Consider the following 26,174-nt stretch of genomic DNA (forward strand, 5'->3'; position numbering starts at 1 on the left):
ACCAAGTAAATATGTATTTTTACCTGTAGTTGGCCAACCTACTGACCAGAAGTATCATTTGAAGGCTCCAGAGGGAGGCAGTGGCTGTTTTCGAATAGTTTTGCCCCTGGCACCTCTCAAGAACTGCTTGTTATCAACCTCTGGAGATGGGCTAAGTGTTGCTGCTTGTCCTGTTAGCTTTCAACCATGCCTTCCGTAGTGTCTTTCCTCTCCTTCAAGCCCAACGTCCATCTCAATCCTGAGGTTGCTGCAGCATGTCTTGTAGAATGGTCTTCGGTGTTAGATGATGCTCCTTACCTGCAACAATGTGGGAACAAGGTGGTAGGGGAGGTGCAGGTGTTGCAGCCCCCAGTGGAGGAGTGTAAAGCAAGTTTGTTGGCCTTTGAGTGCCTACAGTGGTTACAACATGCCTATCTGTCACCTGGAGCTATCTGCTGCAGCTATGTAGTGCTCAAGGATGCAGTATTCTGAAAATTGCTCATCTGGGTTAGAGAATAGGTTAGGACCAAGGTGAAGTCAGGCTTTGAACAAGATTGTCTGGTACTGGGAGTTTACTTCTATGCCAGGATCATCACTGTGCCGTTCTCCTGTACCCATTGATTTGGGGAGCAGCCAGGCATTTGGACAGGGAGAGACAGATCAAAGTATTCGTGTGAAGTAGTGAGAGTGGAAGTAGGCTGCTGTGATAATGTCAATCCTTCCTTACTTTTTTATTCTGCATTAAATAGTAGGTAAAGGATATCCTCCTGGCTCTGTGTGTTACTGGATTAGGCCTTCAAGTACAGTGGATATTTTGTCATTGTTTATTATGAATCTGCTCCAAGCTCTACTACTTGCCTGGATGGAGGAATAATGCCAGTTCATGTGCTTCAGAGATTACACAAAGCACTATGAATCTTCTTTTCCTTCCCCTTCTCCTTTAGTCCAGTAGTTTGTTTATGTCCCCATTTTTCACTGATTTATGAAACACCTTGCTATGAAATCAGTATTTATTTAGAAATAGGACCATCATGACACACAAGCCCTTTTTTTTTTTCTTTTCCTCCTCTAGGTTTATCACCTAGAACTCCTTTCCTGACTGCAAACCCAATATTGAAAGCAGGAGTGAAAGTTGGACTTTACCCAGTTTTTTACTGTGAACAGGTTATCAGTGCCAGCTGTGATGGAGAAGGGTCAAGGAGATTTATGTAGATGTGTCTTTCCAGGTGTCTTCCAAAGTCAGAGTGACAAAATTTTGTATTGCTTTAGTGATTAGAAGTAAATGACCTTGTTACGGGCAGCTTAATAGGAAGAGAAGTAAGGACAAGAACTAAGAAGCAAATTTCATAATAAACCATAGAGCTTCTTTCACTGGAACTGGATTAATTTTAGATATTCTTAATGCTGTATTAAAAATAGAGAGTGCTCATACTATCTCAGAGTATGAAAGGAGGAGGCGGTGTTGAAGAGAACAGAAATGAGCAAGTACAACAAAGTTACTGTGTGAAAACAACAAAGGTGGGAGAAAGAAGAGACAGTATGGAAACACTGCACGCTGTGGAACTTGTGAAAGAGAATGCAACCGGAGAACTTGATGTAATGGAAAACTTCCTTTTAATGGTTTAGAAGTCTTTAAAAGGCACGGGCCAAAAGATAATACCTTCCCTGGGGATTTGTTTTAATTGCTAATGGTCCTGAAAAGAATACTTCATTGAAGAAGCTTAGTGGTAAGCCTTATTTGACTAGGTTGTTTCCCTCCCTCCCCCCCCCCCCCCCCCCTTCTTTCTTATAGCTTGACATGCAGTCATTTCTCATTTTCAGAAAAAGCTTATATTCAAATTACTTTTGCATGCTTTTCACTGCAGCATGCTGTCCATGTCTCCATGTTGACTCAAGTATAGAAGAACATACCATGAAGTCATATCGCATCAGAATTAGCTTTATAATTAGCTTTACAGCTCTACTTACTGTAAGAATAATTTTTTGGGAGAAAGTGGCTTGGTTTTTTTGTGGGTTTTTTTTTCATTTGTTTCAAATTATCTGAGCACCAACATATTTTTAAAAATAAATGTAAAATTGCCAAGCCTAGGTAGTGGATGGAATTTTCCACATTGGCTGTTACTGAAATTTTGCTGTCATAGCAGTCAGAAGTTGACATAAAGATGAATATTGTGTTCTCAAGACAGAAATTTAATCTGCACATTAGACATTTTCTTTGCTGTGTTTTGGTGGAGAGAGGCTAGAAACCAGCTGTTTAGAAGTCAAATAGCACTAGGGTGGGAGGTAGAGAAGAGGCTTATCTGGGGGATGGGACTTCATGCTGTCTAAATGATGAGTCCTCCGCTCTGGGAGTGCGTTACAGGGACATTGCAACGGCTGATGAGTGTGTCCTTACAGCAGTTGTGCTTTTTATAGCAGGTTGAAGAATATTTTTAATTAACTCCCTTATATGGCCAGAATAATTTCCTTGTTCTAAAATATTTGATCTGTTTTTAATAGTGGAAAGGGAATGCCCTTGAAAAGAATTTTAGTTCTGAATTAAATGCATCAACTGATACTAACAGTTGAAAACTAACCAGGTATAGTTAGAGTAGTGGTTGAAGTGTTAGTTTATCTGCTTTCCTCTGGATATTTGAAACAAATTTCTTTTTGTTCATATTTCTCATCTCAGATATAGAAAAATAAATAAAATGAAAGTTTAATGTATAAAAGCGAAGTACTCGATTTTTACGTAGTTATATTTAAGGACATTGAGCAACCAAATGCAATTTCAATATTGCTCAGTGTCTTGATATTAGCAAAACATGCACTTATCTCTAGATTCAAACTTTTATGTTAATTATACTATTTTTTTTTAATAGAAAAAGATTCTGTGGGGTTGTGTTTTGGTTTTGGTGTTGGGGTTTGGTTTTTTTTTCAATCTTGGAAGGTAGGCAATAAAGATATGGATGACCACATCCAAGCTTGGGACATAAAAAAAATATTCAGTTAGTGAACAGGAAAACTTGGTTCAGGTTGTTAATGTTCTGCAAGCAGATGACAACAATATTAGCATTGTGAAATTTTGCAAGAAATTCTAGCATTAGATAAATAATACAATCCATTTGTTTTCTCTTTTGTGGGGTTTTGATAAAGAGGAAAATAATCTGTCAGTTTTAAACTTGATGGGCAGAACTTGGTGATTTATGTTTAAAGCCAGCTTGAAGGTTTTGTCTTTCTGTAATTTTGTATAAGATGTAGCAGTGAATATTCAAACTCATTTGAAGTAAGACTTTGTTGTGATGTGTATTTTTCTAATTCATACCATAGGGTTTCTTTAGTAAACTATGTGGTGACAGTTTCTGTGCAGCTCAGTGTTTTCTCTGAATTTATTTGCAGTAAACACTAGTTTATTAGCACTAGTGTCTTAAATCTAGAATTGGTATGGAATTGTTATTTAATGGAAATTATTAGTTGTGATTTTATTAAAAACAATACCTTATCACTTTCAGGGTTTATAAAAATACCTATATGAAAATCCTGGTTTTGTGTTACCCAGGTGTATGTAATGTAGGAAGTAAAACGATAAAATGATGAGAAGTAATGGGAAGCCAGAAAGTATCTTCAGAATTGCTTAACTCAAAATTGATTTTCTACCTGATGTATCATAATGTTTGTGAGTAAGCATGTTAAGGATTTAAATTCTGTAATCCTTGCTGCTTAAATTCTGAGGTATTATTAGAGATAATGTTAATTTCATTAACCTATTAATTTTTAAAGTGCTTCTCTAATCTTGAAGATAAATCCTTCTGTTTAAAAAGCCTTTTTGGTCAGCAGTCTGCCTTAAATAATTTTTTTCTGACCATTTTTCAGCAAGATCGAGGAAATACGTTTTGCTAAAATATTTATCACTCCACAGTGATATGTGGCTGCTGATTGAAAACAGTTTTTTTCTGAAACTATACTGATTTTTTCCTTCTAGTCACAGAAATAATGAACTGCATGTTCTGGTGAAGTTGAAGTAATGAAACTGGCTCTGTCTGGTTTAATTCGATGAGCTGTGAATCACACATTGACGATCTATCTTTACTTTTATTCTTTTCTCTTTTCTTGTGCCTGGCCTTGTTAACAGAATTTGATACTGAAGTTTTTCACGTGTTTGGTGGCTTTATGTAGATGTCACAGGGCTAATCAGATAAGCTTACAGTATTGCAGAGCCCTCGTGTGAAGTAACTGCTTCTATGCTAGTGTGAGAGAGCTAATTTCTAGAAAAGGAGAGAGTACACAGGGAGTGAAATCACATCCAGGATGAGGCAGTATGTTCAAGTTCCAACTGTTGAGCAAGAAAAAGCCTATGATTATAATTCTGCTTTTGAGCCAAGACCATGTATGTGTTTGGGTAGGTGAAATTATCATTTTCTGATAAGATAGACTGTTTCTTCTTACTGCTATTATGTAGAATAAATGTGTTAAAAAGAAGTACCTGTACAGCTGGGAAATATGTACAGTCTTAACGTGTAAAATGCAGATTACAGGATTCCTTTAGCAGAAGAGAACATGCATGTTTAAACTTGGAAAATCCCACTATTGCAGAAGTAAATAATAAGTATTGCTTAAACCTTTTACATTGACCATCATGTAACAATGTGAACTGCTCTGTAGATACCACTTTAACCTTCATATTTAGTTGTATAAAATGACGTAAAGATGTCTTCAAGGGGGAGACTATTAAAATGCAAATTTTGTTTGACACTGAAAGGGAATTGTCATAGGATTTTTTTCGGCGATAAACCTGCATATAATGGAACAGGTTCTTTTTACTTGTCTTAGTGACTGTGTTCTGTAGACCTACAAAACAGCTTATTTGTGTGAAATGAATCTGTTTATTTGGATCAACGTTTATCTGGGTTAAATTTCTATGCAGGAAGTAGCGAATCTGTTTTCAATTGCTCAGCTTCTCTCCATCTTTGAAAACACTCGTCTTTTCTGGTCTACTAGTGAAATGTTCCTAGATTTTACTTTATTTTTTTAAGTTCAATGTATTTTTAATGAATATTGTTCAGACTTGATTTTTGTGGGTTTTTTTTAATAGTCATGCTTCTTTTTTTAAACCTATTTCTAGTTTTTTATTAATCTTTCCTGGTTATATTAAAACACTGAGCAATGATAAATAATTTTCTCACAAAGTGTGTCTCATGACTGTTGTTTTGGTTTTTGCTTTTGGTGTTCTTTTTTCCTGTGTTCTTTGGAGAGCCTAGCACTTAATTTTTTTTCTGATGGTGTTCAGCTTAAATTTCTTTACTCAAAATATCTTTGGAGGCTGAAAGCTTTCATAGATAAGCTTTCTAGTACTTGAATGTTCTATTTAATTTAGAAAATTCTTTTAATGACATCACCATTCATATTAATTTTAGTTTTATATTTTGATGATGGGTAGGTGGGTTTTTTTAATGTAAACTATGCTATGATTAAATATATAGCAATGTAAATATACTACTGAAAATCCACGGTGTGGAGAAGAGAAAGTTTTCAAGTCTTATGTAATATACTTCTTGTTAGACCTTTTTTTATGTCAAAATTCACTGTATGCCATAAATTTAAAGAGCAGTATTTGAACACTATTGAGTTTCCATTAACTGAAACCATCTGGTAAGACTGTCAGAATGGGTTGGTACTGTTATCTGATATTTGTCCTTCTCAAAGGAGTGACTGTATCCAGGTTTTATGTGCAATTTATGTAATTACCACAGTTCTAAAACATCATTAGAAGACTTCAACTGTGCTTCTTTGCAATGATTTTCGCTCCTGTCACTTAAAGAGGGAGAAACTAGCAGAATTTTTAATTGCCTCTGTCTTGCACGCAATACTTTAGAGTATTTTCTGTTCTTACTATGTTGTAGATAGCTACAGCAAAATATTTTACTACTGTTGTTGTAAGAATATTTTGTTATACTTAGGAGTAATCAAACATACTGTTTACTCTGGCCCAATGTTAGTGGTCCATAAGGTGGAAAATCAAGTAGGAAAACAAGTACAGTGTTGAGCCAGGTGCAGAGCTGCATACCTAACTAAAGAAACTGTTAACAATATTAGGTAGATTTTAACAATATTCAGTGGATTTTGATGGTGTTACTTGGATTTCCGAATACTCAGTGATATACTAGACACCAATGAGGTACTGTTTTCTTATGATTGTATTTACTTTTAAATTGTAACACAACATTGCTTTCAATAGAATCTAGTTGTACAACTATGAATTATTTCTGGTTTGAGTCAAGTAGGTTTTTAACCTCTCTGGTTACTTATGTTTTCCAGTGGCATATGAAATAGCTTTGATTTTAGCTACTTATGACCTGCAGCTTTTATGTAAATGCAGATTTTTACATTGGTTAGATTCTGTTAGATTGGTTTACATTCTGTGAGTAGGAGATGTCAACAGAAGGAGTCATATGAAGAACTTAACAGTAGTCACAAAGTACTGTTTCACACAAAAAATCTTAACATTCCAGCGGTTTATTCCTTGCATGTTGTCTTGTTTTCATAGTTAGGTATTGAAGTTGTAAGTCTGTGTTCATCTTCCTGGTGATGTATGACTCTATAATTAATGAATTGAATTAAAAGACCACTGAGGAGAACTTAAAAGTGTGCATTTAAAATCATAGCTCTCTCTTTAATAATTGTTTCTGATCAAATAAGTTGCAAGAATTAAGTTGAAGGACTATGAGCACAATTCATTTTTTTGCCCAAAAGACAAGTAGTATCAGAAAACAGGTGGAATAGAGGGACAATATCTACTTATGCGGAGTCTTGTAATAAAAACAAGCACAGCAAGAGAAGTCTTTGTCATGAATCTTCCAGATGTTCTGATAAATATGGTTATAAACAGCTAAGGTAACTTGGATATCATAAGTAAAGAAATACAAATCCTGATGTATTTGTCTACTGCTTCTTCACATCCTGAAAAATTTGCAGATAAATTATAATCATCAAAGTTACTGCCAACATATCCTTTATTCTTTTCCCTATTTTGACTTTCAGTAAAAACTTTTGCTGCTTTAACTGTTTTTAGTAAAGTGTTTTATGATTTTTTTGAGTGCATATATTGATACCTTCAATAAGGTATTTGTAAGACATTTAGCTACTCTGAATGCTCTTGGTACTGAGATTTGAAAGACCAGAGAGCCACGCATCTGTGTGCATACTTGCTATAGTATTATTCAGTATATTATTTCCAATTTACTGACTCTTATGCCACTAATGCTGCTGCTTTATGTTAATCTGAGACCTGACCAGTGAGTTAATTGATAAGTGCACTAAAACATTTAAAACCTGATTTGTCAAAACATTTAAATTCCTTGGGAATAAATCTGCATTGATAAAACAATTGGACAGATATCTAGAAACATTTTTCAGGGGTTTTTTGTGTGCTAAGTTTTTACTTCAGGTAAACTGGAATTATTCCAAAGTTCTAGTAGTCCTGAATGCTAGAAAAAACAAACCATAGTTTGTAGGTTTCTATCTTGTTAGAGCACGTGTTATGACTCTTTTTAAATTAATAAAATTAAAAGTTACATGTATTGTTCTGATTATCTTTATATGAGTACAGTATTAGTAGGAGAGTAGAAATGAGGTAAGAAAAATACCTTTCTTCACTTCAAGTTACTGTCTCTTGTTCGATGCCTAGTAAAATAGTGGGATAATGAAGGGAGAGCTTGTTTTGTACATTGTGCTTTCTATTGCTTTATATGGTTGCCTGAAAACAGAAGATTTTGTAGTTGACTTTTTTTGTAGAAGAGTGAACATAATGCATGTTTAGATATGTTTTGAAATGATCATTCAGAATTAACATAAAACAGCAACTGAAGTAGCCTTGGTTTTAACATTACTAAATTTTGAAATTTCTTGATTTTTCTGCATGTTTTTGAGTATGGCTGGATGACAGGTGCATTTCTAGTACCCAGGTTGCTTGCATATTTTCTCATGTGTTACATTATAATAGTAGTTTTTCTTATTTGACTTTTCAGTCATTTTCAATTACCTTAATTTGGCTTTATTGCTGATAGTAACAAGCAGCTGAATTCACTGTATCTTCTTCCTCCTTGCTTGTCAGCTAGTCTCTTCAAATGAAGATACTGGAGTTCCTAAAACTTAATTCTAAATTCTGTTGGGTGAATCTCTCTGCAGGAGTGTGCTGTTGCTGTGCTGCTTTGAGACCTCGCTACAAGCGTCTGGTAGATAACATATTTCCTGAAGATCCAAAAGTGAGTGTTGACTTTAAAACTTTAAGGGATTGGCATTTGAAAAATTGTGGTTAGTAACTAATTTTAGCAGTTTAACAATATTTTTTTTTCTTTTCTGTTTTAACATTTTACAGTAAATTCTGCTTTAGCACTTCATAGCTTTTATAGAGGTTAGCAGAATAATTTAGCTGGAAAGGAACCTCTACAGATCATCTGAGCTAATTCCCTTTTCAAAGCACGGCTGTGCGTATTGAAGAGTGAAATTAGTGTGTTTTGTGCAGAGAAATAGAGATTTAATTAAACAGAGTATTCTGCAGCAGAGGTAGCACTTAACTTCTTAGAACCACAAATACTTGTTTTTTTATGGTTGCAGGTGTGAACATGTTCTATTTTTCTACAAGATTTTAATTTTCTTGACGTACTCTTGACATGTTGACTGTGTAAGTTTTTATAGTTCTGGTAGACTGTGATCCAAAATGTCTTTTTGTTGTTGTTTTTTAATTTCTTCAGTTACTCATACACAGTCTTCCTTTCACTGGAACAGTCTTGGAGCTATATTAAAGCCTAGTTTTTAGTCTCTGTGAAAATAAATAACTTCTGTGTTACCATTTAGTAATGCCTATATCTATACATAATCATGTGATAGTTAAGACAGATCAGGAGCTTATGTTTCTGCTGCTGTATTTTTTTAAATGTGTTGCCAGATTTTGTTATCTTCTTTATAGTAGAAGTAAGCAGAATAGTCGGCACAGCAATAATATTTGGCTTATTCTTAGAAAGTATGTGGGCTTTTCTTTAAAATGTGTTGTTACTGAGTGCTAGTTACTATGTAAGTGTATGTTTCTGACTTCAGAGGAAATGTTTTCTGTGTATACAGTATGTTGAAAGCATGGAACAGTATGGTTTTATAGATTTATTTGTTTTAATCTACTTGTGTGATACAGGTGTAGCAACACCTGGGATTGCTACAGTTGTAGTTTTATAGCTTTAATCTCACTCAGTAGCTCTGAGTTGTCACTCCTTAGTTTCTGCTTTGTGAATATCCATTGGCTCAGTGCAGGACACAAGCCAGGCCATGATGTTTCACTGAATTACAGGCCTTTTCTAAAGTTTGAGAAGACTTTCTTGATAAAATACATTAATAATCAGTGTGTTAAAAGCTTTGAAGTTATTTATTTGAAAAAGATAATGTTTTTTGTGAACAAGCAAAAAAAGACAAAAAGCCTTATCCTTCTTACCTAATAGTTCTATTTATAACCTCATCTGAGGAGATCCATATCACAGTTCATGTTGGAACTAATATGTTAATCTTGTTCTAACAATTAGCCTTCAGGTATCCTGTATGTCAGCCTTGTCCAAGATATGACACTGAAGAAAGAAAGTATTTAAACTATAATCTAAAATATTTAACCTACAAACTTGTTTGTATATAATGTCAAAGTTATGCATCTAATATACTTTTGGTGGGGGAATGGGCAAAGAAAAAAAATTACATTGTACTGGTAGGGAAAAGCTGTCTTATAACTGGTGACATATATCACTAAATATCCTCTTTTGGAATACCTGTTCCCCCCCCCAAAAAAGATGGGGGAAGGTAGTTGCTTCATTTCTTCAAAAAATGTTTTACTTAGTTTTTTATGTTGCTGATTTTTTGCATCTAAGCTATTGAATTTTGCTCAAAAGTTTGGGTTTTTTTTCCAGTACCTTATTCCCATCTTTATGGCTCAGATCTTTAAATGTTGAGTAGACAAAAGGAAAACCACCTCAAAAGCTTTATACTTTCTGTGAACTTTTATATTTTGTATGTCTGTTTTTAGGATGGTCTTGTTAAGGCTGATATGGAGAAGCTGACTTTCTATGCGGTTTCTGCACCAGAAAAGCTGGATCGAATTGGTGCTTACCTAGCAGAGAGACTGAGCAGAGATGTTGTCAGACATCGCTATGGGTAAGGAAATAAGTCACAGCATTAAAAATAGATGCTAACATGTAGCTGGATTTTGTCATGTTTGTTCTGATCAAATTTTGGAGGCAAGACAGACCCGGTCTCTTTGTAGTGAGTTAACCTTGTCTGGCTGCCAGGTGCCCACCCAGCCACTCTTCTTGTTCCTCCTCCTCAGCCTGATGGAGGAAAAAATGAGATGAAAAGCTCATGGGTTGAGATGGGTCATCACTCAGCAATTACCATCATGGGCAAAAAAGACTCAACTTGGGGAAGATTAAATTTATTGCCAATTAATAACAGAGTGGGATAGTGAGAAATAAAAATAAAGCTAAAACCATCTTCCCTTCAGCCCCCCTTCTGCCCAGGCTCAACTTCACTCCTGATGCCCTTACCTCCTCCCCCCGGCACAGCACAGGGGGATGGGCAATAGGGGTTGCAGTCAGCTCGTAACATCTTGTCTCTGCTGCTCGTTCCTCCTCATGCTCTTTCCCTGCTCCAGTGTTGGGTCCCTCCCACAGCAGATAGTCCTTCAAGAACTGTTCCAGGATGGGCCTTTTTTACGGGATGCAGTCCTTCAGGAATGGACTGCTGCAGCGTAGATCCCCCCCCAGATCACAGGTCCTGCCAGAAAAGCTGCTCCTGCGTGGTGTCCTCTCCATGCGGCTGCAGCTCCTGCCAGGAGCCTGCTCCAGTGGGGCCCTTCCAGCTTCCTTCAAGGCATATCCACCTGCTCCAGCGTGAGGTCCTCCTTGGTCTGCAGTGTGGATATCTGCTCCTCCGTGGTCCTCCATGGGCACTACCAGTGTCGATGAGGGGCTCAGCTTTGGGAAGTGGTGGGTCTGTCTTGGAGCTGGCTGTGTCTGACATGGGGGCACCTCCTGGTATCTTCTCACAGAAGCTACCCCTGCAGCCCCCTTGCTACCAAAACCTTGCCATGTAGACCCAATACACCTTTGAATGTCATTCAGCGTAGTGGGAATTGGGGATATCTTTCTTTTTAGTCCTTTTGACTAAATTGTATTTAAATGGGAACTTTAAAACTGTCATACTCTTAAGTCCTTTGTGAGCTATAAATTTTAAAGAATGTAGAGTCAAAAGAGGGAGAAGATTTTAAAGAATATGGAAATGGAGTAGGAAAATACTGAGTCTAAGAAGTGGCAGGAGTTGGAAAGAAAGGCAGCATCCATCACAGGCCATTGTTTTTGGCCTTCATGATGTCAAAAGCTATTTTTATAACTTTATGGAATGTGTAAATGGCTATTCTTTAGGGTAATTAATTTTGTTGACTGCTTTTCTTTACTCTTTTTCGTTTACTTCACATGTTGCCTGACTGTGCAGGAGCATGGATAGGTTGCTGGCTTTCCATGCTGAGGTTCGGATAGACAGAGGATCTGTAGACTAGAAAGCTGGGATTTATAATTGAAAATAAAATGTGCTAGGAAAGATAATTGAACTATATTTACTCTTGTTACCAAGTATTATGACACCCCTTCTAAAAACACTCAATCCCGCCCCCTGCCCCCCCCCCCCAAAAAAAAAAAAAAAAAAAAGAAAAACAAACCAGGAAATACCAGTAACTTCCATTTTTATACAGTGGGAAATATGTGCCTTCCATTCTTTCTTTTCTAATTTTTGTAGTAATAAGGACCTAAATTGAACTAACTCAGGTAATGGTAAATGTAGCACATCTTTATGTGAGTCTCTCTAATTAATTTTCAGGTATGTTTTAATTGCCATGGAGGCATTGGACCAACTTCTAATGGCTTGTCATTCTCAAAGCATAAAACCGTTTGTGGAAAGTTTCCTTCATATGGTGGCCAAGCTTCTGGAATCAGGCGAACCAAAGCTGCAAGTTCTTGGAACTAATTCTGTGAGTAAAGATACTAAATGAAATCAGAATAAAGTTCTGCTTATTTGCTATGGGAAGGTAGTTTCAGAAGTCGCAAAGTATCTGCCAGTTAACATTAATTGAGAAGATTCTGTATGTGGCAGGGTATACCATTTGGGCCTAAACACAGACCAGATACCATCTGGAGGCAGAAAAGCTGTTGCCTTTCAGTCTCTAAAATTTCTGTGATGGCTGGGCTCATCTCCTGTAGAAGGAACAGGAAAGCTGTTCTCTGAGTTCCTATTTTGAATCTTTAAACACACCTCCTGGAGCCATTGTATAGGTAAGGCAGCGTTTCCTTGCTCTCCAGCAATGAGAGCTGTGGTGTGAGAGGGAGGACGTCACATCCTTCTCCACAGCACTGACACTACACAGAAAGATTCCTCTTAGCTGAAAAGTAGTCAGGAGGCGAAAGCCTTCAGTATTATAACCTCACCATCTTACTAGCTTAAATATTTCAGGATTCAGGTCCAGGCTCAAAGGGCATAACTAAAAGTGTCAAAATGAAGACCTGGAGATCTAGTTTTCCAAATAGTGATGGGTGCAATCAGTATTATAGTTCTGTCATACTTCCTTTGTAAACATTGTATTTCCCAGCTAGTACAATAGGAATCTCATAAATTCCAGGATTTTGATGTAGACTGTTTTCACTTAGAGTGATTGCTTTTACATGAGTAAAGAAGTAATGCTTGCATTTTGTGTATGTTGCCATTGTTAGCAGTGTGAGGGTTCTTTGTGTATTCTGTAAAACTGTTGGGCTTTCCTTTGAGCATGATTTCCAGTTGATGGAATTAAATGGAGTTGCAGTTCAGAGAAACACGAAGGTGTAGTACAGTGACGCTACTCTGGAGTAGAATTTCTTATTATGGTGCAATGCAGAGAGTTCTTGCTCTGACATAGTGGATGAGTGTCCCCTTGTGCCCCAAACTAGCAGGACAGCTTTACTGAGGGTAATGACTATTTATTTATTTATTTTTAAATATCTTTGAGCCAGACTACCCTGCTTCTTTTGATTTCTTTGTATAATAATGCCTGAGCAAGACCTTCTAGGAAAATAGCTTTGAAATATATTTCCTGGGCTGCCAAATGGCAAGATGCACATCACTTTCCACTTGTTTAAAATCCATGGTGGCAAACAGTTACTGCCAACCTCCACTTTGATTTACAAGGCACATGTCACTTCCAAACGAATGTTATTGAGCACAACTCCACCTTATGGTAATCTGTTTGATATCCCTGTCAGTTCCTAATGAAGTCTTTTATGAGCAAAACAGATTAATGGACTTCCTAAATTAGGAGATAATTCGTGTTTGTCTGTTGTAAAACTCACTAACCAAAAATAATTACGTTTTCCTAAATAAGATGTCAAATTTTGTGAGGAGAATGAATCTATACTGCTCTTCAGCAGTATTCCAAAAGCTAATTTTAGCCTAATTATGCTAATTTCCCTAGGTGCCTTCTATAGTCAATGGAGAGAAAAGACAGAGTCTTTCTGTGTCAAGAGGAGTAAGGTGTATTGGTACTGACAGCTTGTCTGTTACCAAGGACACTGACCTACTATGTTCTTAAATAAATTTTGTTGGGCATGCAGAAAGTTTATCATCACATTTAGCCTTTTTTAGTTTTTCCTCTCCTCCCAAGAGAAATAAATAAGTAAACAAACAAAAAACTCCAAAAAGAGTAGAGATGGTAGAGTGACTGAATAAATCTTTCATGTGCTTTAGTTATTTTAGTGTACCACTTTGGAGTGGAAACTGGTATTGTCCGGAAGAGAATAATAAATTGCATATGAAGTAAACATCTTTAAACTGGTGAAAAGTGAAGCAACCTTTGGAAAAGTTTCCATAATATTTTTAGGTTAAACTCAGTTTCAGGCCAATACAAATTCATTGTCTGCTTACGCTTAAAAAGATATGGGGTATGATTGTGCCTATAAGTAGATTTTGATTATTTTCCATCCCAAAGCTGACTTTCAGAGCTTCACTGGGACACAAAGACAGTGATATCTTTCAAGTAAGATTCAACTGTCTTGAGTTGTAGGGGTTTTTTTCAGCCTCACAAGCAGATTTTGTTTCAGCTGTGGGGACTCTTGTGATTGCTCAGAAGTCAGGGTTTCAAAGTAAACATCTGTGTACTGAGTGACTCTGAGTAGTTTAAAGTCTCAGAAAGATCTGGAAGCTCCCACTGTCTTCCAAGGTTTTTTCCTTGACTTCCAAATATCTGGGTTTGGATGCAGAACTTACTCTACTTGGCAGTCTGTCTTACAAAAAAACAAAGGTTTCATTCAGCTGTTTGACTTCTTAAATTCTTTTTGAAGTTAAACTTCATTTTTAAGTTGATTTACTTCTAAAAAGCAAACCTGAAGATTACTGTATTAGAAAAACAACTGTTTGTTTTTCATTTATGTACTTTTATGCCTGATCTTCAGGTTACATATAATTATGTACATAATTATGACTTTTACATGTTACATTTGTAAATTATGTTAACTTATTTCCTACAGCAGCAATGATTTTTTTATAACATAATTGTAAATCTACTTATATAGGCAGATACTTGAAAACAGGTGAAATTTGATAGTGGATATGTTGAATTGTATTTTTCTTTTTTTTTTTTAAGTAGACCAGATTTCAAATTGGCAGTGTCTATGAAGTTCAAAATGTCTTTTTCTACCATGGAAGATATTTTTATTAACCATGTGCTAGGATAGCATATGCTGGTGAGGAAACTGAAAAACTGTGGTGGGAAAAAGTGAGATTTCCCTGGCTTGAGTATTTCAGAATCTGGAGGCTGATTGCAGTAAGCTTTTACTTAGAAGCTTACGGCAATACTAAATTTCTCACCCTAACCATTTTGCAGAATTTCAGTAGCTGAATATCATGTAAAACATCTTTATCTCTTATGTACAAATGATTAAATGTTTCGCTTAGATCCATAGTAGTTATATTACTAGGATAGAATGACTTAATTATACTTGCTTTTCTTGTCATGGTGTGAACACCTTTAAAATCTTTGAACTTGTAAAAATTTTGGGGGATGGGATAATTTTTAAAAATATTTTTAATTTTCTGTCAATTTTTTTTTTTTTAGAGAGGGTCCAGAAAATTTATTTAGTGAGCAGCTGGTCAAAACCAATGAGCTGCATAATTTAGTAAAACTTTCATCTTAAACTGTGATGACAAAACTCAGTTGAATACAACACGTTTTAAGGTAATATGGAATGTTGACGGGGTAAATTCTTCTTTGTATTTTGATAGTAAAACATTGATTTTCCATCTGAAAAGAGCAGATACACGTAGAACCCAGTATTACCACATTTTAAATTATTTGCCACAAATGCTTTCTTTAGTTGTTAGGGCACTTCATTTTAGAAGGGCAGTTTCTTCTTAGGAGCAGTGAAATGATGATACCATCAGTGACAGTGTTGAGATTCCTGTGCATGAGGTGGTGACTGTATTTCTAGTTGTCACCATTTGTTATTTAAAAGAAGACAGGCAGTATTCCAAGTGGAAAAGTGACCAGTCAGTGCTTGATATAACAAGATTTTTGTATCTGTTAGAGTTGGCTTATAAAAGCAGTTGTTATTGGCAGAATTGAAATGCATGTATATGTAAAAATAGTATAAAATGTCAAGACTGTCAAATTAAGGAATGTCAGAATTAATATTCCCAGTAGAGTACTCAATTTGTTTGTCTTGCTTGTCTGTAGTATGCTAATCTGGAAGTATGGGATGCAAACTTATCTTTATTACAAGATGCTTCTTTCATTCCATGTACCAATACAGAATTATGTACTAGTAGTGATTTAATATACAATGAAGTATTTAATCTCTAGGATCCCTGCTCTGTCTTTTTTTTAATAGGAGTTAAACGTACAGAGAGACAGAATTACACAAAGCATTCTTTCTCATCCTGTAGGTTGTTAAATTATCTTCTGAATTCTATGTCTGCCTTTACTAGAATTTGAGTGATCCTAGATAAATCTCTTTAGGCAGTCCTTTTAGGGTCATTCTCAGTTAAATATTGCTTCCCCCACCTCATGCTTGTTATCTCTGGTCTTGCAGTTTCATAGCCACGCTAATAAGGCCCTGTAAGCCAATTTATCATTACTGACTTTGTTACACAACTGCACATGTGGTGTTCAGGATAATTTTCATCCAAGTGGCATGAAGTAAAATAGATTGTGAAGCTATCCATCCTACTCCAATAAAACTCAAAATGAGAAGTGTCAGGTGACCTTAACTATTAATAACTGAACTAAATGACCAATTCCTATTGCTGAGAACCTTACCTTGTTATTATTTATTGTGATCATTTTAATACTGTGTTTGTGACATTAATGCATGGATCTAGTGTTTGAAACTTTTCTAAAAAGTTGAAGCGTTTGTCCTTTTTGCATTTGTTAGAAGTGCATACATACATTCATCCACTTCTGATTAATGCTGTACTGTGTAGTTTCTAAGTGTCTCAAGTTTATAGGATATCATGTCTTCCTATGTGACAGTTTCCTGAAATACAGTAGCTTTGTCTATAAAAGATGTTAACTATCAGTATCAGCACCCCCTTTCCGCTATCTGAAACATGAGAAAATTGCAGGCTGTAGAAGACAGACTGAGGAGCTCAAATATAAAAAAAAAATTACTGCTCAGATCCAGCCTACAGTTTTTGCAGGGAGATACTTTAAATAACATAACTCAAACTTAAATACAATGCATGCTGATTCTCTGGTTTTGAATTGCTGCAAAAACCTGACCTTCTTTAAAGACATTCAGGGTGCATTAAAAATTATGATTTTTCTACTACTGTACTGGCTATGTAAGAGTGATAAGGCAGCATAAATATATATATAAGAAATTATGTCCTTAGGAATTTAGTTTGAGAACTTGCATGATTTACAGCACTTGCACAGTCTCTGTCTCCCTGGTAATATGATCCAACTTCCATGACTCAGTCTGTAACAAACATCTTCTGAATAGATAATATGTTCCTTCTTTATTTCATGATAGATTTATACATTTTTATACTGATTGAATTTTATTGGTTTTAAAATTAATGTAGATAAGATATTACCAATGTAAGTTCCTTTTTGTACCCTCTGTATTGTACAAATAGAGAAGATGCTTGTACTGGTAAAACTTCCATAAATTACCAGCGGGTGATTGCAAGCATTTATTATGACTGAATGACATGTTTACATCTATAAAAGCTTTGTACCAGGCAAGTGTTTAGACTTTCATGAGTTTTGTCCTTTTTTAGGTTGAATAATTTTTATATTTGAAGTATGCTTGAAAATACCTTAGGTGCTTAGGAGTAAAATATTCTTTATTTAACAACAACAGCTTAAGACCACCACTGCTAAGAAAGGAGAAAGTATAGACTGTGTACTGTAAAAACATAAAATTTCTATAATGAGATAGAATTGTATAACTTCCTGAATGACAGTGGAACTCCAGACACTGTTATCACAGTGAGCTTTCCTGTGGCCTAAATGTTCAGTCATCTGAATGCTAATCCTGGAATATGCTTCAGAAATGCTTTATGTTCAGTGAGTGAAATTGTTTTGTTATACACATGATGAAATAAAAAGACCTTGCCCTTTCTGGACATTTTACTGTGTGTGCCATTTTGAGAGGTTTAACTTTTGGGTACTTTCTTCCCTGCTGCAAAGCTAGGTTGTGCTAATATTAAATGCTAGATGATTTAATATTATCATGGCCGCTCCCATTGTATTTTATATTCTATAAATGTTTTGCTTCTTTTCTTTTACATGCTTTTATGGAAGTTTGCTGGGTGAATCGATTGTAGACTTGAACGCTTGAATGTCTGGAAAATACTAAGGTCATATTGATTTTATATTTTTTTTAACCCCTGGACTTTATGCTTTATTAAATTGTAAGGACTAGTTAAGTTCCTGTCTTAAAAATAAAAAAATCATCTATTTCTGGTTTGTAATTAACAATTCCATGAAACAAACCAGTAAGACTTAAGACTGTTCTTCCATGTGGGTGGCAATGAAGCTGCAACATGTAGTCCAAAGGTGATCAAAAGACCCTTCAGGGCCTTGGGATGGTTGGTAAGGGAATCTGGAGCACAGGTTTTTTCTTCCTCTCTCCTTCCAGTTGCAGGCAGCGACATGGGAAGAAACAGATGGGGCCAATCTATTAATACATGGCTCTGTGGCTGGTGTCACCGCCAGTTTTGTGTTTTTCGATAATGGGATAGCCTACACGGCACCAGGCTTGCTGATGCCGGATGGCATTCACCTTTCTCCAAGGGGGAAGAGGGTCTTTGCCCACGAGCTAGCGGGGCTGGTTGACAGAGCTTTAAACTAGACTTGACGGAGGAAGGGGACAATATCAGGCTTGCCCGTGCCAAGCCGTGGGATGACACGCCGAGGTCGGAGGGACGGGGTGCTAGCGAGGGCCCTCAGCCTGTTGCTCTGAGACTTGCTGGCTCCACTGCAGCACGCTTGAAGTCTTATGGAGAGGAGCCAGGGGCTCCAGAGGTAACAGGAGCCAGCAGGGAAACACAGTGAAATACCTCAAAGGAATTAAGGTGTGCTCCTCCAAAAAGCTGACATGGCCGACAGCACAGCTGAAGTACCTCGACACCAATGCACACAGCAAACAGGAGGAATTGGAAGCCACAATGCTGCTAGAAAGCTACAACCTAGTTGCCATTACGGAAACTTGGTGGTACAAATCCCATGACTGGAGTGTGGCTATCGATGGCTACAGGCTGTTCAGCAGAGACAGGTGAGGAAGGAGGAGGGGTGGAGGGGTTACCTTCTACATCAAATAATGGATAGATGGTGAAGAGCTGTCTCTGAAGAACAGCCATGAGCAGTTTGGAAGCTTATGGGTAAGAATTGGAGCGTGAGGCAACACAGGGAACCTTGTGGTTGGTGTCTACTACAGGCTGCCTGGTCAAGGGGAGCTGCTGACAAAGCCTTCTTACTCCAGCTACGGGAAGCATCGTGCTCGCTGGCTCTCATCCTGCTGGGGGACTTCAACCACCCCGACATCTCCTGGAAAAGTAGCCCGTTGAGTTGTAGGCAATCCCGGAGGCTCCTGGAGTGCATTGAGGATAGCTTCTTAAGCCAGGTAATAGACAGCCCTACCAGACGGGATGCAATACTGGGCCTGATGGTCACCAGGGCAAGTGAGCTAATTGATAGCAAGACTGCAGGCAGCCTGGGCTGCAGTGATCACGCACTGGTGGAGTTTGCAGTCCTGAGGATATGGGTCAAGCAAAGAGTAAAGTCAGGACCCTGAATTTTAGGAAAGCAAACTTGCAGCTGTTCAAGGAGTGAGTCAAGACGGACCCCATGGGAAACTGCCCTCAGGGACAAGGGAGAAGAACAGAGCTGGCAGATCTTTAAGATGCTTTCCATAGAGCGCGAGAGCTCTCGATCACCAAGTGTAAGAAATCAGGCAAGGAAGGCAAGAGACTGGCATGGCTGAGTTGAGACCTGCTGGTCAAACTAAAGGGCAAGAAGGAAATGCACAGGCAGTGGAAGCAGGGACAGGTCTCCTGGGAAGAGCAGAGGGACGCTGCCTGGTTCTGTAGGAATGGTGTTAGGAAGACCAAGGTGCAGCTGGAGCAGAAATTGGCAGGGGATGTAAAGGATAATAGGAAGGGCTTTGACAGGTATATAGGCAGGAAAGCAAGGTCAAAGAAAGTGTACCTGCTCTCATGAGCAAGACTGGCAAACCAGTAAGAAGGGATGAGGAGAAGGCTGAGGTACTCAACAGCTTTTTTGCCTTCATATTCACTGACAACCTCTCTTTCCACACCTCTTGAGTAGATGGACCGCAAGGCAGGGACTGCGGGAGAAAAGTCCCTCCCACTGTAAGGGAAGATCAGGTTTGTAACCACCTGAGGAACCTGAATATACGGAAGTCTATGGGACCTGACATTATGCATCCCAGAGTCCTGAGGGAATTGGCTGATGTAGTTACCAAGCCACTCTCCATGATATTTGAAAACTCATGGTAGTCAGATGAAATCCCTGGTGATGGAAAAAGGGAAACGCTGCACGCATTTTAAAAAGGGTAGAAAGGAAGACCGTGGGAACTACAGACCTGTCACACTCACCTTTGTGCCTGGGAAGATCGTGGAACAGATCCTCCTAGAAGCTCTGCCAAGGCACATATAGGACAGGGAGGTGATTCGAGACAGCCAGCATCGCTTCACCAAGGGCAAGGCCTGCCTGACCAACCTAGTGGCCTTCTGTGATGGAGTGACTACATCCGTGGACAAGGGAAGAGCTACGGATGTCATCTATCTGGACTTCTCTAAGGTCTTTGACATGGTCCCCCACAACATTTTTCTCTCTAAATTGGAGAGATATGGATTTGATGGGTGGACTGTTCAGTGGATGAGGAATTAGTTGTATGGTCACATCCAGAGGGTAGTGGTCAATGTCTCAATGTCCAGACGGAGATCGATGACGAGTGGTGTCCCTCAGGGGTCCATACTGGGACCAGTACTGTTTAATATCTTCATCAATGACATAGTGAGATTGAGTGCACCCTCAGCAAGTTTGCAGATGACACCAAGCTGAGTGGTGCAGTTGACACATCTGAGGGAAGGGATGCCATCCAGAGGGACATGGAGAAGCTCAAGAAGTGGACCCATGTGAACCTCATGAGGTTCAACAAGGCCAAGTGCAAGGTCCTGCACCTGGGTTGGGGCAACCCCTGGTATCAATACAGGCTGGGGGATGAAGGAATTGAGAGCAGCCCTGTGGAGAAGGACTTGGGAGTGCTGGTGGATGAAAAGATAGTCGTGAGCCAGCAATGTGTGCTCGCAGCTCAGAAGGCCAACCGTATTCTGGGCTGCATTAAAAGAAGTGTGGCCAGCATGTCGAGGGTGGTCATTCTCCCCCTGTTCTCCACTCTCGTGAGAACCCACCTGCAGTACTGCATCCAGCTCTGGAGTCCTCAGCACAGGAAAGACATGGACCTGTTGGAGTGGGTCCAGAGGAGGGCCACAAAAATGATCAGAGGGCTGGAGCACCTCTCCTATGAGGAGAGGCTGAGAGAGTTGAGGTTGTTCAGCCTGGAGAAGAGAAGGCTCCAGGGAGACCTTATAGTGCCCTTGCAGTACTTTATTAAGGGGGCCTGTAAGAAAGATGGAGAGACTTTTTAGCAGGGCCTGTTGCAATAGGACAAGGGGCAATGGTTTTAAACTAAAAGAGGGTAGATTCAGACTAGATATAAGGAAGAAAGTTTTTACTATGAGGGTGGTGAAACACTGGAGCAGGTTGCCCAGAGAGGTGGTAGGTTTCCCATCCCTGGAAACATTCAAGGTCAGGTTGGACAGAGCTCCGAGCAACCTGACCTAGAAGAATTTGTCCCTGCTCATTGCTGGGGGGGGACTAGGCAACCTTTAAAGGTCCCTTCCAACCCAAACCATTCTATGATTTAAAGCACTTTCTAGGGTATATTGGGAAGGAAATGATATTTTTTATAAGTCACTGTATTGAAAATAAAGTATGGTTGCTGTTTGTGTATTGTCTTTCAAACTGTGGCAGTAGACTATACAGAAGTGGTTTTGACTGTATGTCACTTTCTTATTACCTAACTATACAGGATATTCTCTACACAAGGTCTTGTAAAATAGACTAGTATTATACAGTTTTTCCTCCATTTTCAGTAATGGCTGAGAATATAGTTTGTATCGCTTTCAGCTGTGTCTGTAGCTTCCAGTGGGTGAACTGGTAGTGCAGTTGAAAGGGATAAGTGTTCTAGATAAAACAGAAGAAGGACTAAGAATAGAGTAGAAAGTGGTGATTTTTTTCTGAAATAACAGCTTTCACTTTCAGCTTGAAAACTACCTCAAAACCTTCACAAATCAGTATGCTGTAGATTATGCTAAAGTGCTTCGGGCTTGTCTAGGTGTTTGTGAGTAACGTGCTGATAAGAGCAGGTTCTATATCTTGGAAAGTATACAAGAAATGCCTCAGCCTGTGCTTAGCAATTGGTAAGAATAATACTGGGGTGGGAAAAAGCAGAGGATCTTAATGGGACATCTCTCTGCTTCAGGGCAGAACCAGCACTGTGTTAAACCTTTCTTGACAGCCTTTCCTTTCCCTTTTTTCTTCCCTCAGTAGTCTGTTCTTAAAACTGTCAGTAACGGAGAATTCTAAAGGTCTTTAGGCAGTCTGCTTGCTTTAGAAAGGAGGGTTTTTTTAATGGCTAACTTAGTTAGCCTTTGCCTCAGTGTAAGCCCATTATTGCTTTTCCTATTACCATTGGGCAGACAAAACCATTTATTTCTTTTCTTTTTTTTTAGCTGTCTTCTGTACATTGTAAGACTAATATCTTTTAGGTAGCTCTAAAGGAGATAATTTAATGTCTTTCAGTCATTTTTAACAGGTGTTTATCTAAAGCTTTGCTCATCCCTTGAATAATTGAAGGACTGTATCAGTTAATCACCATCTTCAGCTGCGATGCTTCAGCTGGATGTGTACTTCATCTAAGGGCTTATTAGTGCCAATTAGATGGCAAAAATTTCTTCATAGGTGTCATGGGTAATACAGATGTATCACAATATATTGTTTTCTTTTTCATGTCAGTATAGCAGTGTTGACTTTTGTTTAATGTGCAGTTTATTATAACCATAAGTTTCTTTTCTGCATTCAGCTGTGTCTGGCTGGTATTTGTACAGCTGTCTTAAAGTGGTATTTTGCATTTGTCATTCCTAAATTACTTCCTTGATTTTGCAGGTCCTATTTCCAGTTTGTCAAGAACCAGGCATCAAGTGTGCCTACAGTTCTGGCCAGCTTAGTGTTCTTTGGAAATTTGATGAGCCCACTCTGCCATTTAAGTGTCTAGTGAAACTCAACGACTACTGTATTCCAGACAGGCCCCTTCAGAAGTTCACTCAATACATTATTCTAGTTTGATGATTTACAAGTCTTTCTAATATTTTTCTCAAACCCTTTTGCATCTATCTTACAGGGAGTGTTCTTTTGACAATGTGTTCCTAGCTTCACTTTGAGAATTTTGTGTATTTTTTTGTGAACAGTGTCACTGAAGTTAAGATATGACAGATGCTGCTTCATCTGGATTCACAAAATCTATTTCTTTGTCACAGGAATAATCTAGGCTGGGTTGATGTGATTTGTTTTTGACAAATCCATGTTGACTGTTACTTACCCCTTGGTTACTTTGTAGATGTTTTCAAATTGAGTTTTGTTTTTTTTTCAGAGTGTCTTTCTGTGAATGGAATTAAAATTGACTGGGTTATAATTCCCTGACTCCTCCTTTTTCCCTTTTGTAAAGATAGAATTGACATGATGCCTCCAAGTTTATCTCACTTGAATTTTGATAAGTCAGAATGTTGCTAGTTAACCTGTAAGTGACAGTGTACCATTTGATTGCTTGGACAACTACCTGAAAGGAGATTGTAGTGAGGTGGGAGTCAGTCTCTTCTCCCAAGTAACAAGCGATGGGGTGAGACGAAACAGCCTCAAGTTGTGCTAGGGGAGGTTTAGATTGGATATTTGGAAAAATTTCTACACCGAAAGAGTTGTCAAGTGTTGGAACAGGGTGCCCAGGAAGTGGACCATCCCTGGAGGTATTTAAAAGACGTGTAGATGTGGCACTTAGGGACATGGTTTAGTGGTGGACTTGGCAGTGCTGGGTTAACGGTTGGACTCCCAAGATCTCAGAGGTCTTTTCCAACCTGAATTATTCTATGGTTCTATGAATTGATGACACTCACTATTCAAGTTTTGGATGCTTCCATATTGTGTAGTATGTTGTATTTCATGCAGTTGCACCCTTTCATAATGATCTAAGTGAAGTTCTAGTGGAAAAGCTTTAAAAAGAAAATTCCAATATAACTTTTTCTTCTCTGAAGTGAAATATTTAAGTATTGTCAAATCTGGATTCTTTCCTAATGCAGTGTTTTATGTTACTTCTTAAATGAAGCTTAGTATTGATTATTTTCTTTTCAGAAATTGGTATGAAAAGCTTTTTTAATGTATTTCATTTTCCAGTTTGTCAAATTTGCCAACATTGAGGAAGACACTCCTTCATATCACAGACGCTATGACTTCTTTGTGTCTCGATTCAGTGCCATGTGTCATTCATGTGACCACGATGCAGAAATACAAACCGAGTAAGTGCAGTTCTGTCTGTATTACAGAAAACTGTCTTAACATGTTAATATAGTCTGTAATACAGCTTTTATTATGATATTTGGTGGAATAATTCATTCCATAAGAAGAAAATGAAAGTCTGACTCTTTAAATAGCATTGAATATTGCAAATCTTAGATGGCTAGAACTCCTAGAATACTTAAGTGGAATTTTACCTGCATAATGCTTGCCAGATTGCATGGATTCTCTCCAGAAAAGCACTACTTATTACTGTAAATGTGTGCGAGTTGCATAACTCATTGAGAAATTAATGGGGCTTATATGAATAGAAGAGCAAAAGCATATTTTGAGTCTGCTATTTGAGAATTACTCATTAAAAATTGAATTTTCATAGATGTCTGCAGTATGATACTGTGTGTGAAACTAAAATGCCTTCATGAATTAGTATTGCAAATTTTTACATTGTTATGTAAGCTCAATATTTTTTTTTTTTTACTTCAGCTCCCCCTAGCGAAGTGTTCTTTATGTGAATTGTCAATCAGTATTTAACTCCTGAGCATTTCAGAAAACTTAGGGCTTTTTAGATTCTATGGTTTGCATCTCTGTTTTACTCACCTTTTCTATTTCCATGCATTAAATTGTTCAGCCAACTATGAAAAATTAATATACTGAACATTTATTCAACCCTTTGGGTGTACTGCTGTTATGTTAGCTGCAATGCGTAAGGATTTTTCTTAGAAGTTTGCAGTTTCAAAAATCTGTGAACTGTATTTTCAAAAGAGTGAATACTGTGTACATCACTTAGGGGGAAAAAAAGAAAACAAAACAAGGAATTCACTCTTCCTTTAGTTTTCTGGTTCATTCCTCCTTATTTTTCATAATTTGCTCCCATCTTATTTGTTGCACTATTGCTGTACGTAGGGTTCTGCTCTAAAATTTGTCTCTAAAAAGGTTAGGATTAAATCTGCCTCCTGCTCCTGTACTTTTCCTCATGCTCCACCCTCTTTCCCTTTAGGAAGATTATTCCAGTGAATGGTTTTACAGGATGAACCCCCATTAATTGGTTGGGGAAGGACTGAAGGGGGATGGTAAATAATACTTGGGGACGAAAGGGCAAAGGGGATGGAAACTTCTTAGGCAGGTGTCACTAATTAAGCTGGTGTATCCTGCAACTACCTCATAACTTAGGCTTGTGTCAGGTACAGTATATTTACCTGAAGCTGATGATTGCAAATAGTATTCATAAATGTTTTAGTGAGCTCTTTGAGATTTTTGCCTTTTTGGCTTATGGAAACTAAACCAGAAATGTTAAACTGATTACTTACTGTAAAATGTTCCATAAGAGGTTAGGATATGAAGCTCAGCTCAGGATTTTTAGTACTACTTTCACTTTCATTGCCGCTTGCAAATGAGAGGTATCATTAGTAATAAACTAGAACTTGGAATGAATTAAGAGAATAGTACATCCCCGATTCATCTATCTAGTACGATCTACCACTCATAAGGACACCCCAAAGTAAAATACTTCAAAGCTGTGATTGCTGTGGGAGTAAAAGAACTGTGATAATCTTTTGCTCTTCAGGTTGTCAGCCTGTACCCTTACCTGTGCTTCAGTTTGCAATGTTGATGTACCCTTAGACAGGGAGGAATTTCATCCTAGTGACATAAGACTGTACGTGACCTTGATTTAAATGTAATCTTTGCTTTAATACCTATCTGAGCCTTCCTTAGAGAAATGAAACATTTCCTGTATGTGATGAAATTTGATGCTGCTCCTTCCTCAGTACTTCAACCCTCATTTTTCAACCTCCTGTACAACAGTAAGAACATGAAATTAGTGCTAGTGGCACTCCAGCACACAAAAGTGTGACCTTTTTTTACCCTGTGTGAATCAGTTTTTCACTTAGGTTGACCAAAAGTAGCAATATGACTTTTTTCCACATCGTCGTAGACAGTTTAAATGTGTCTCTTTTGATTGCTGTTCATAAAGATCTCTTTCATTCTTGGAGTTAGCATACCAGGTTTGCTGTAGGTA

At 37.8% G+C, this 26,174-nt stretch overlaps 1 protein-coding gene across 9 annotated transcripts in view; it reads left to right on the top strand.

The window, feature by feature from the left end:
* EFR3A (EFR3 homolog A) overlaps window positions 1-26,174 on the top strand; it is a 94,535-nt gene that overhangs the window by 13,675 nt on the left and 54,686 nt on the right. For 4 of the 9 annotated variants that reach the window (XM_049822609.1, XM_049822629.1, XM_049822618.1 and 1 more), the window contains 4 exons: window positions 8,143-8,219; window positions 10,016-10,143; window positions 11,860-12,010; window positions 24,038-24,159. In XM_049822609.1, coding sequence (XP_049678566.1) covers window positions 8,143-8,219; window positions 10,016-10,143; window positions 11,860-12,010; window positions 24,038-24,159 — 478 coding nt within the window. Of the gene's footprint in view, window positions 1-4,180; window positions 4,358-8,142; window positions 8,220-10,015; window positions 10,144-11,859; window positions 12,011-24,037; window positions 24,160-26,174 lie in introns of those variants that run through there. The other 5 variants (XM_049822585.1, XM_049822603.1, XM_049822595.1 and 2 more) reach the window with 3 other exon arrangements.

Source organism: Accipiter gentilis, chromosome 2 (genome assembly GCF_929443795.1).
Source record: "Accipiter gentilis chromosome 2, bAccGen1.1, whole genome shotgun sequence".
Lineage (NCBI taxonomy): Eukaryota > Metazoa > Chordata > Aves > Accipitriformes > Accipitridae > Astur > Astur gentilis.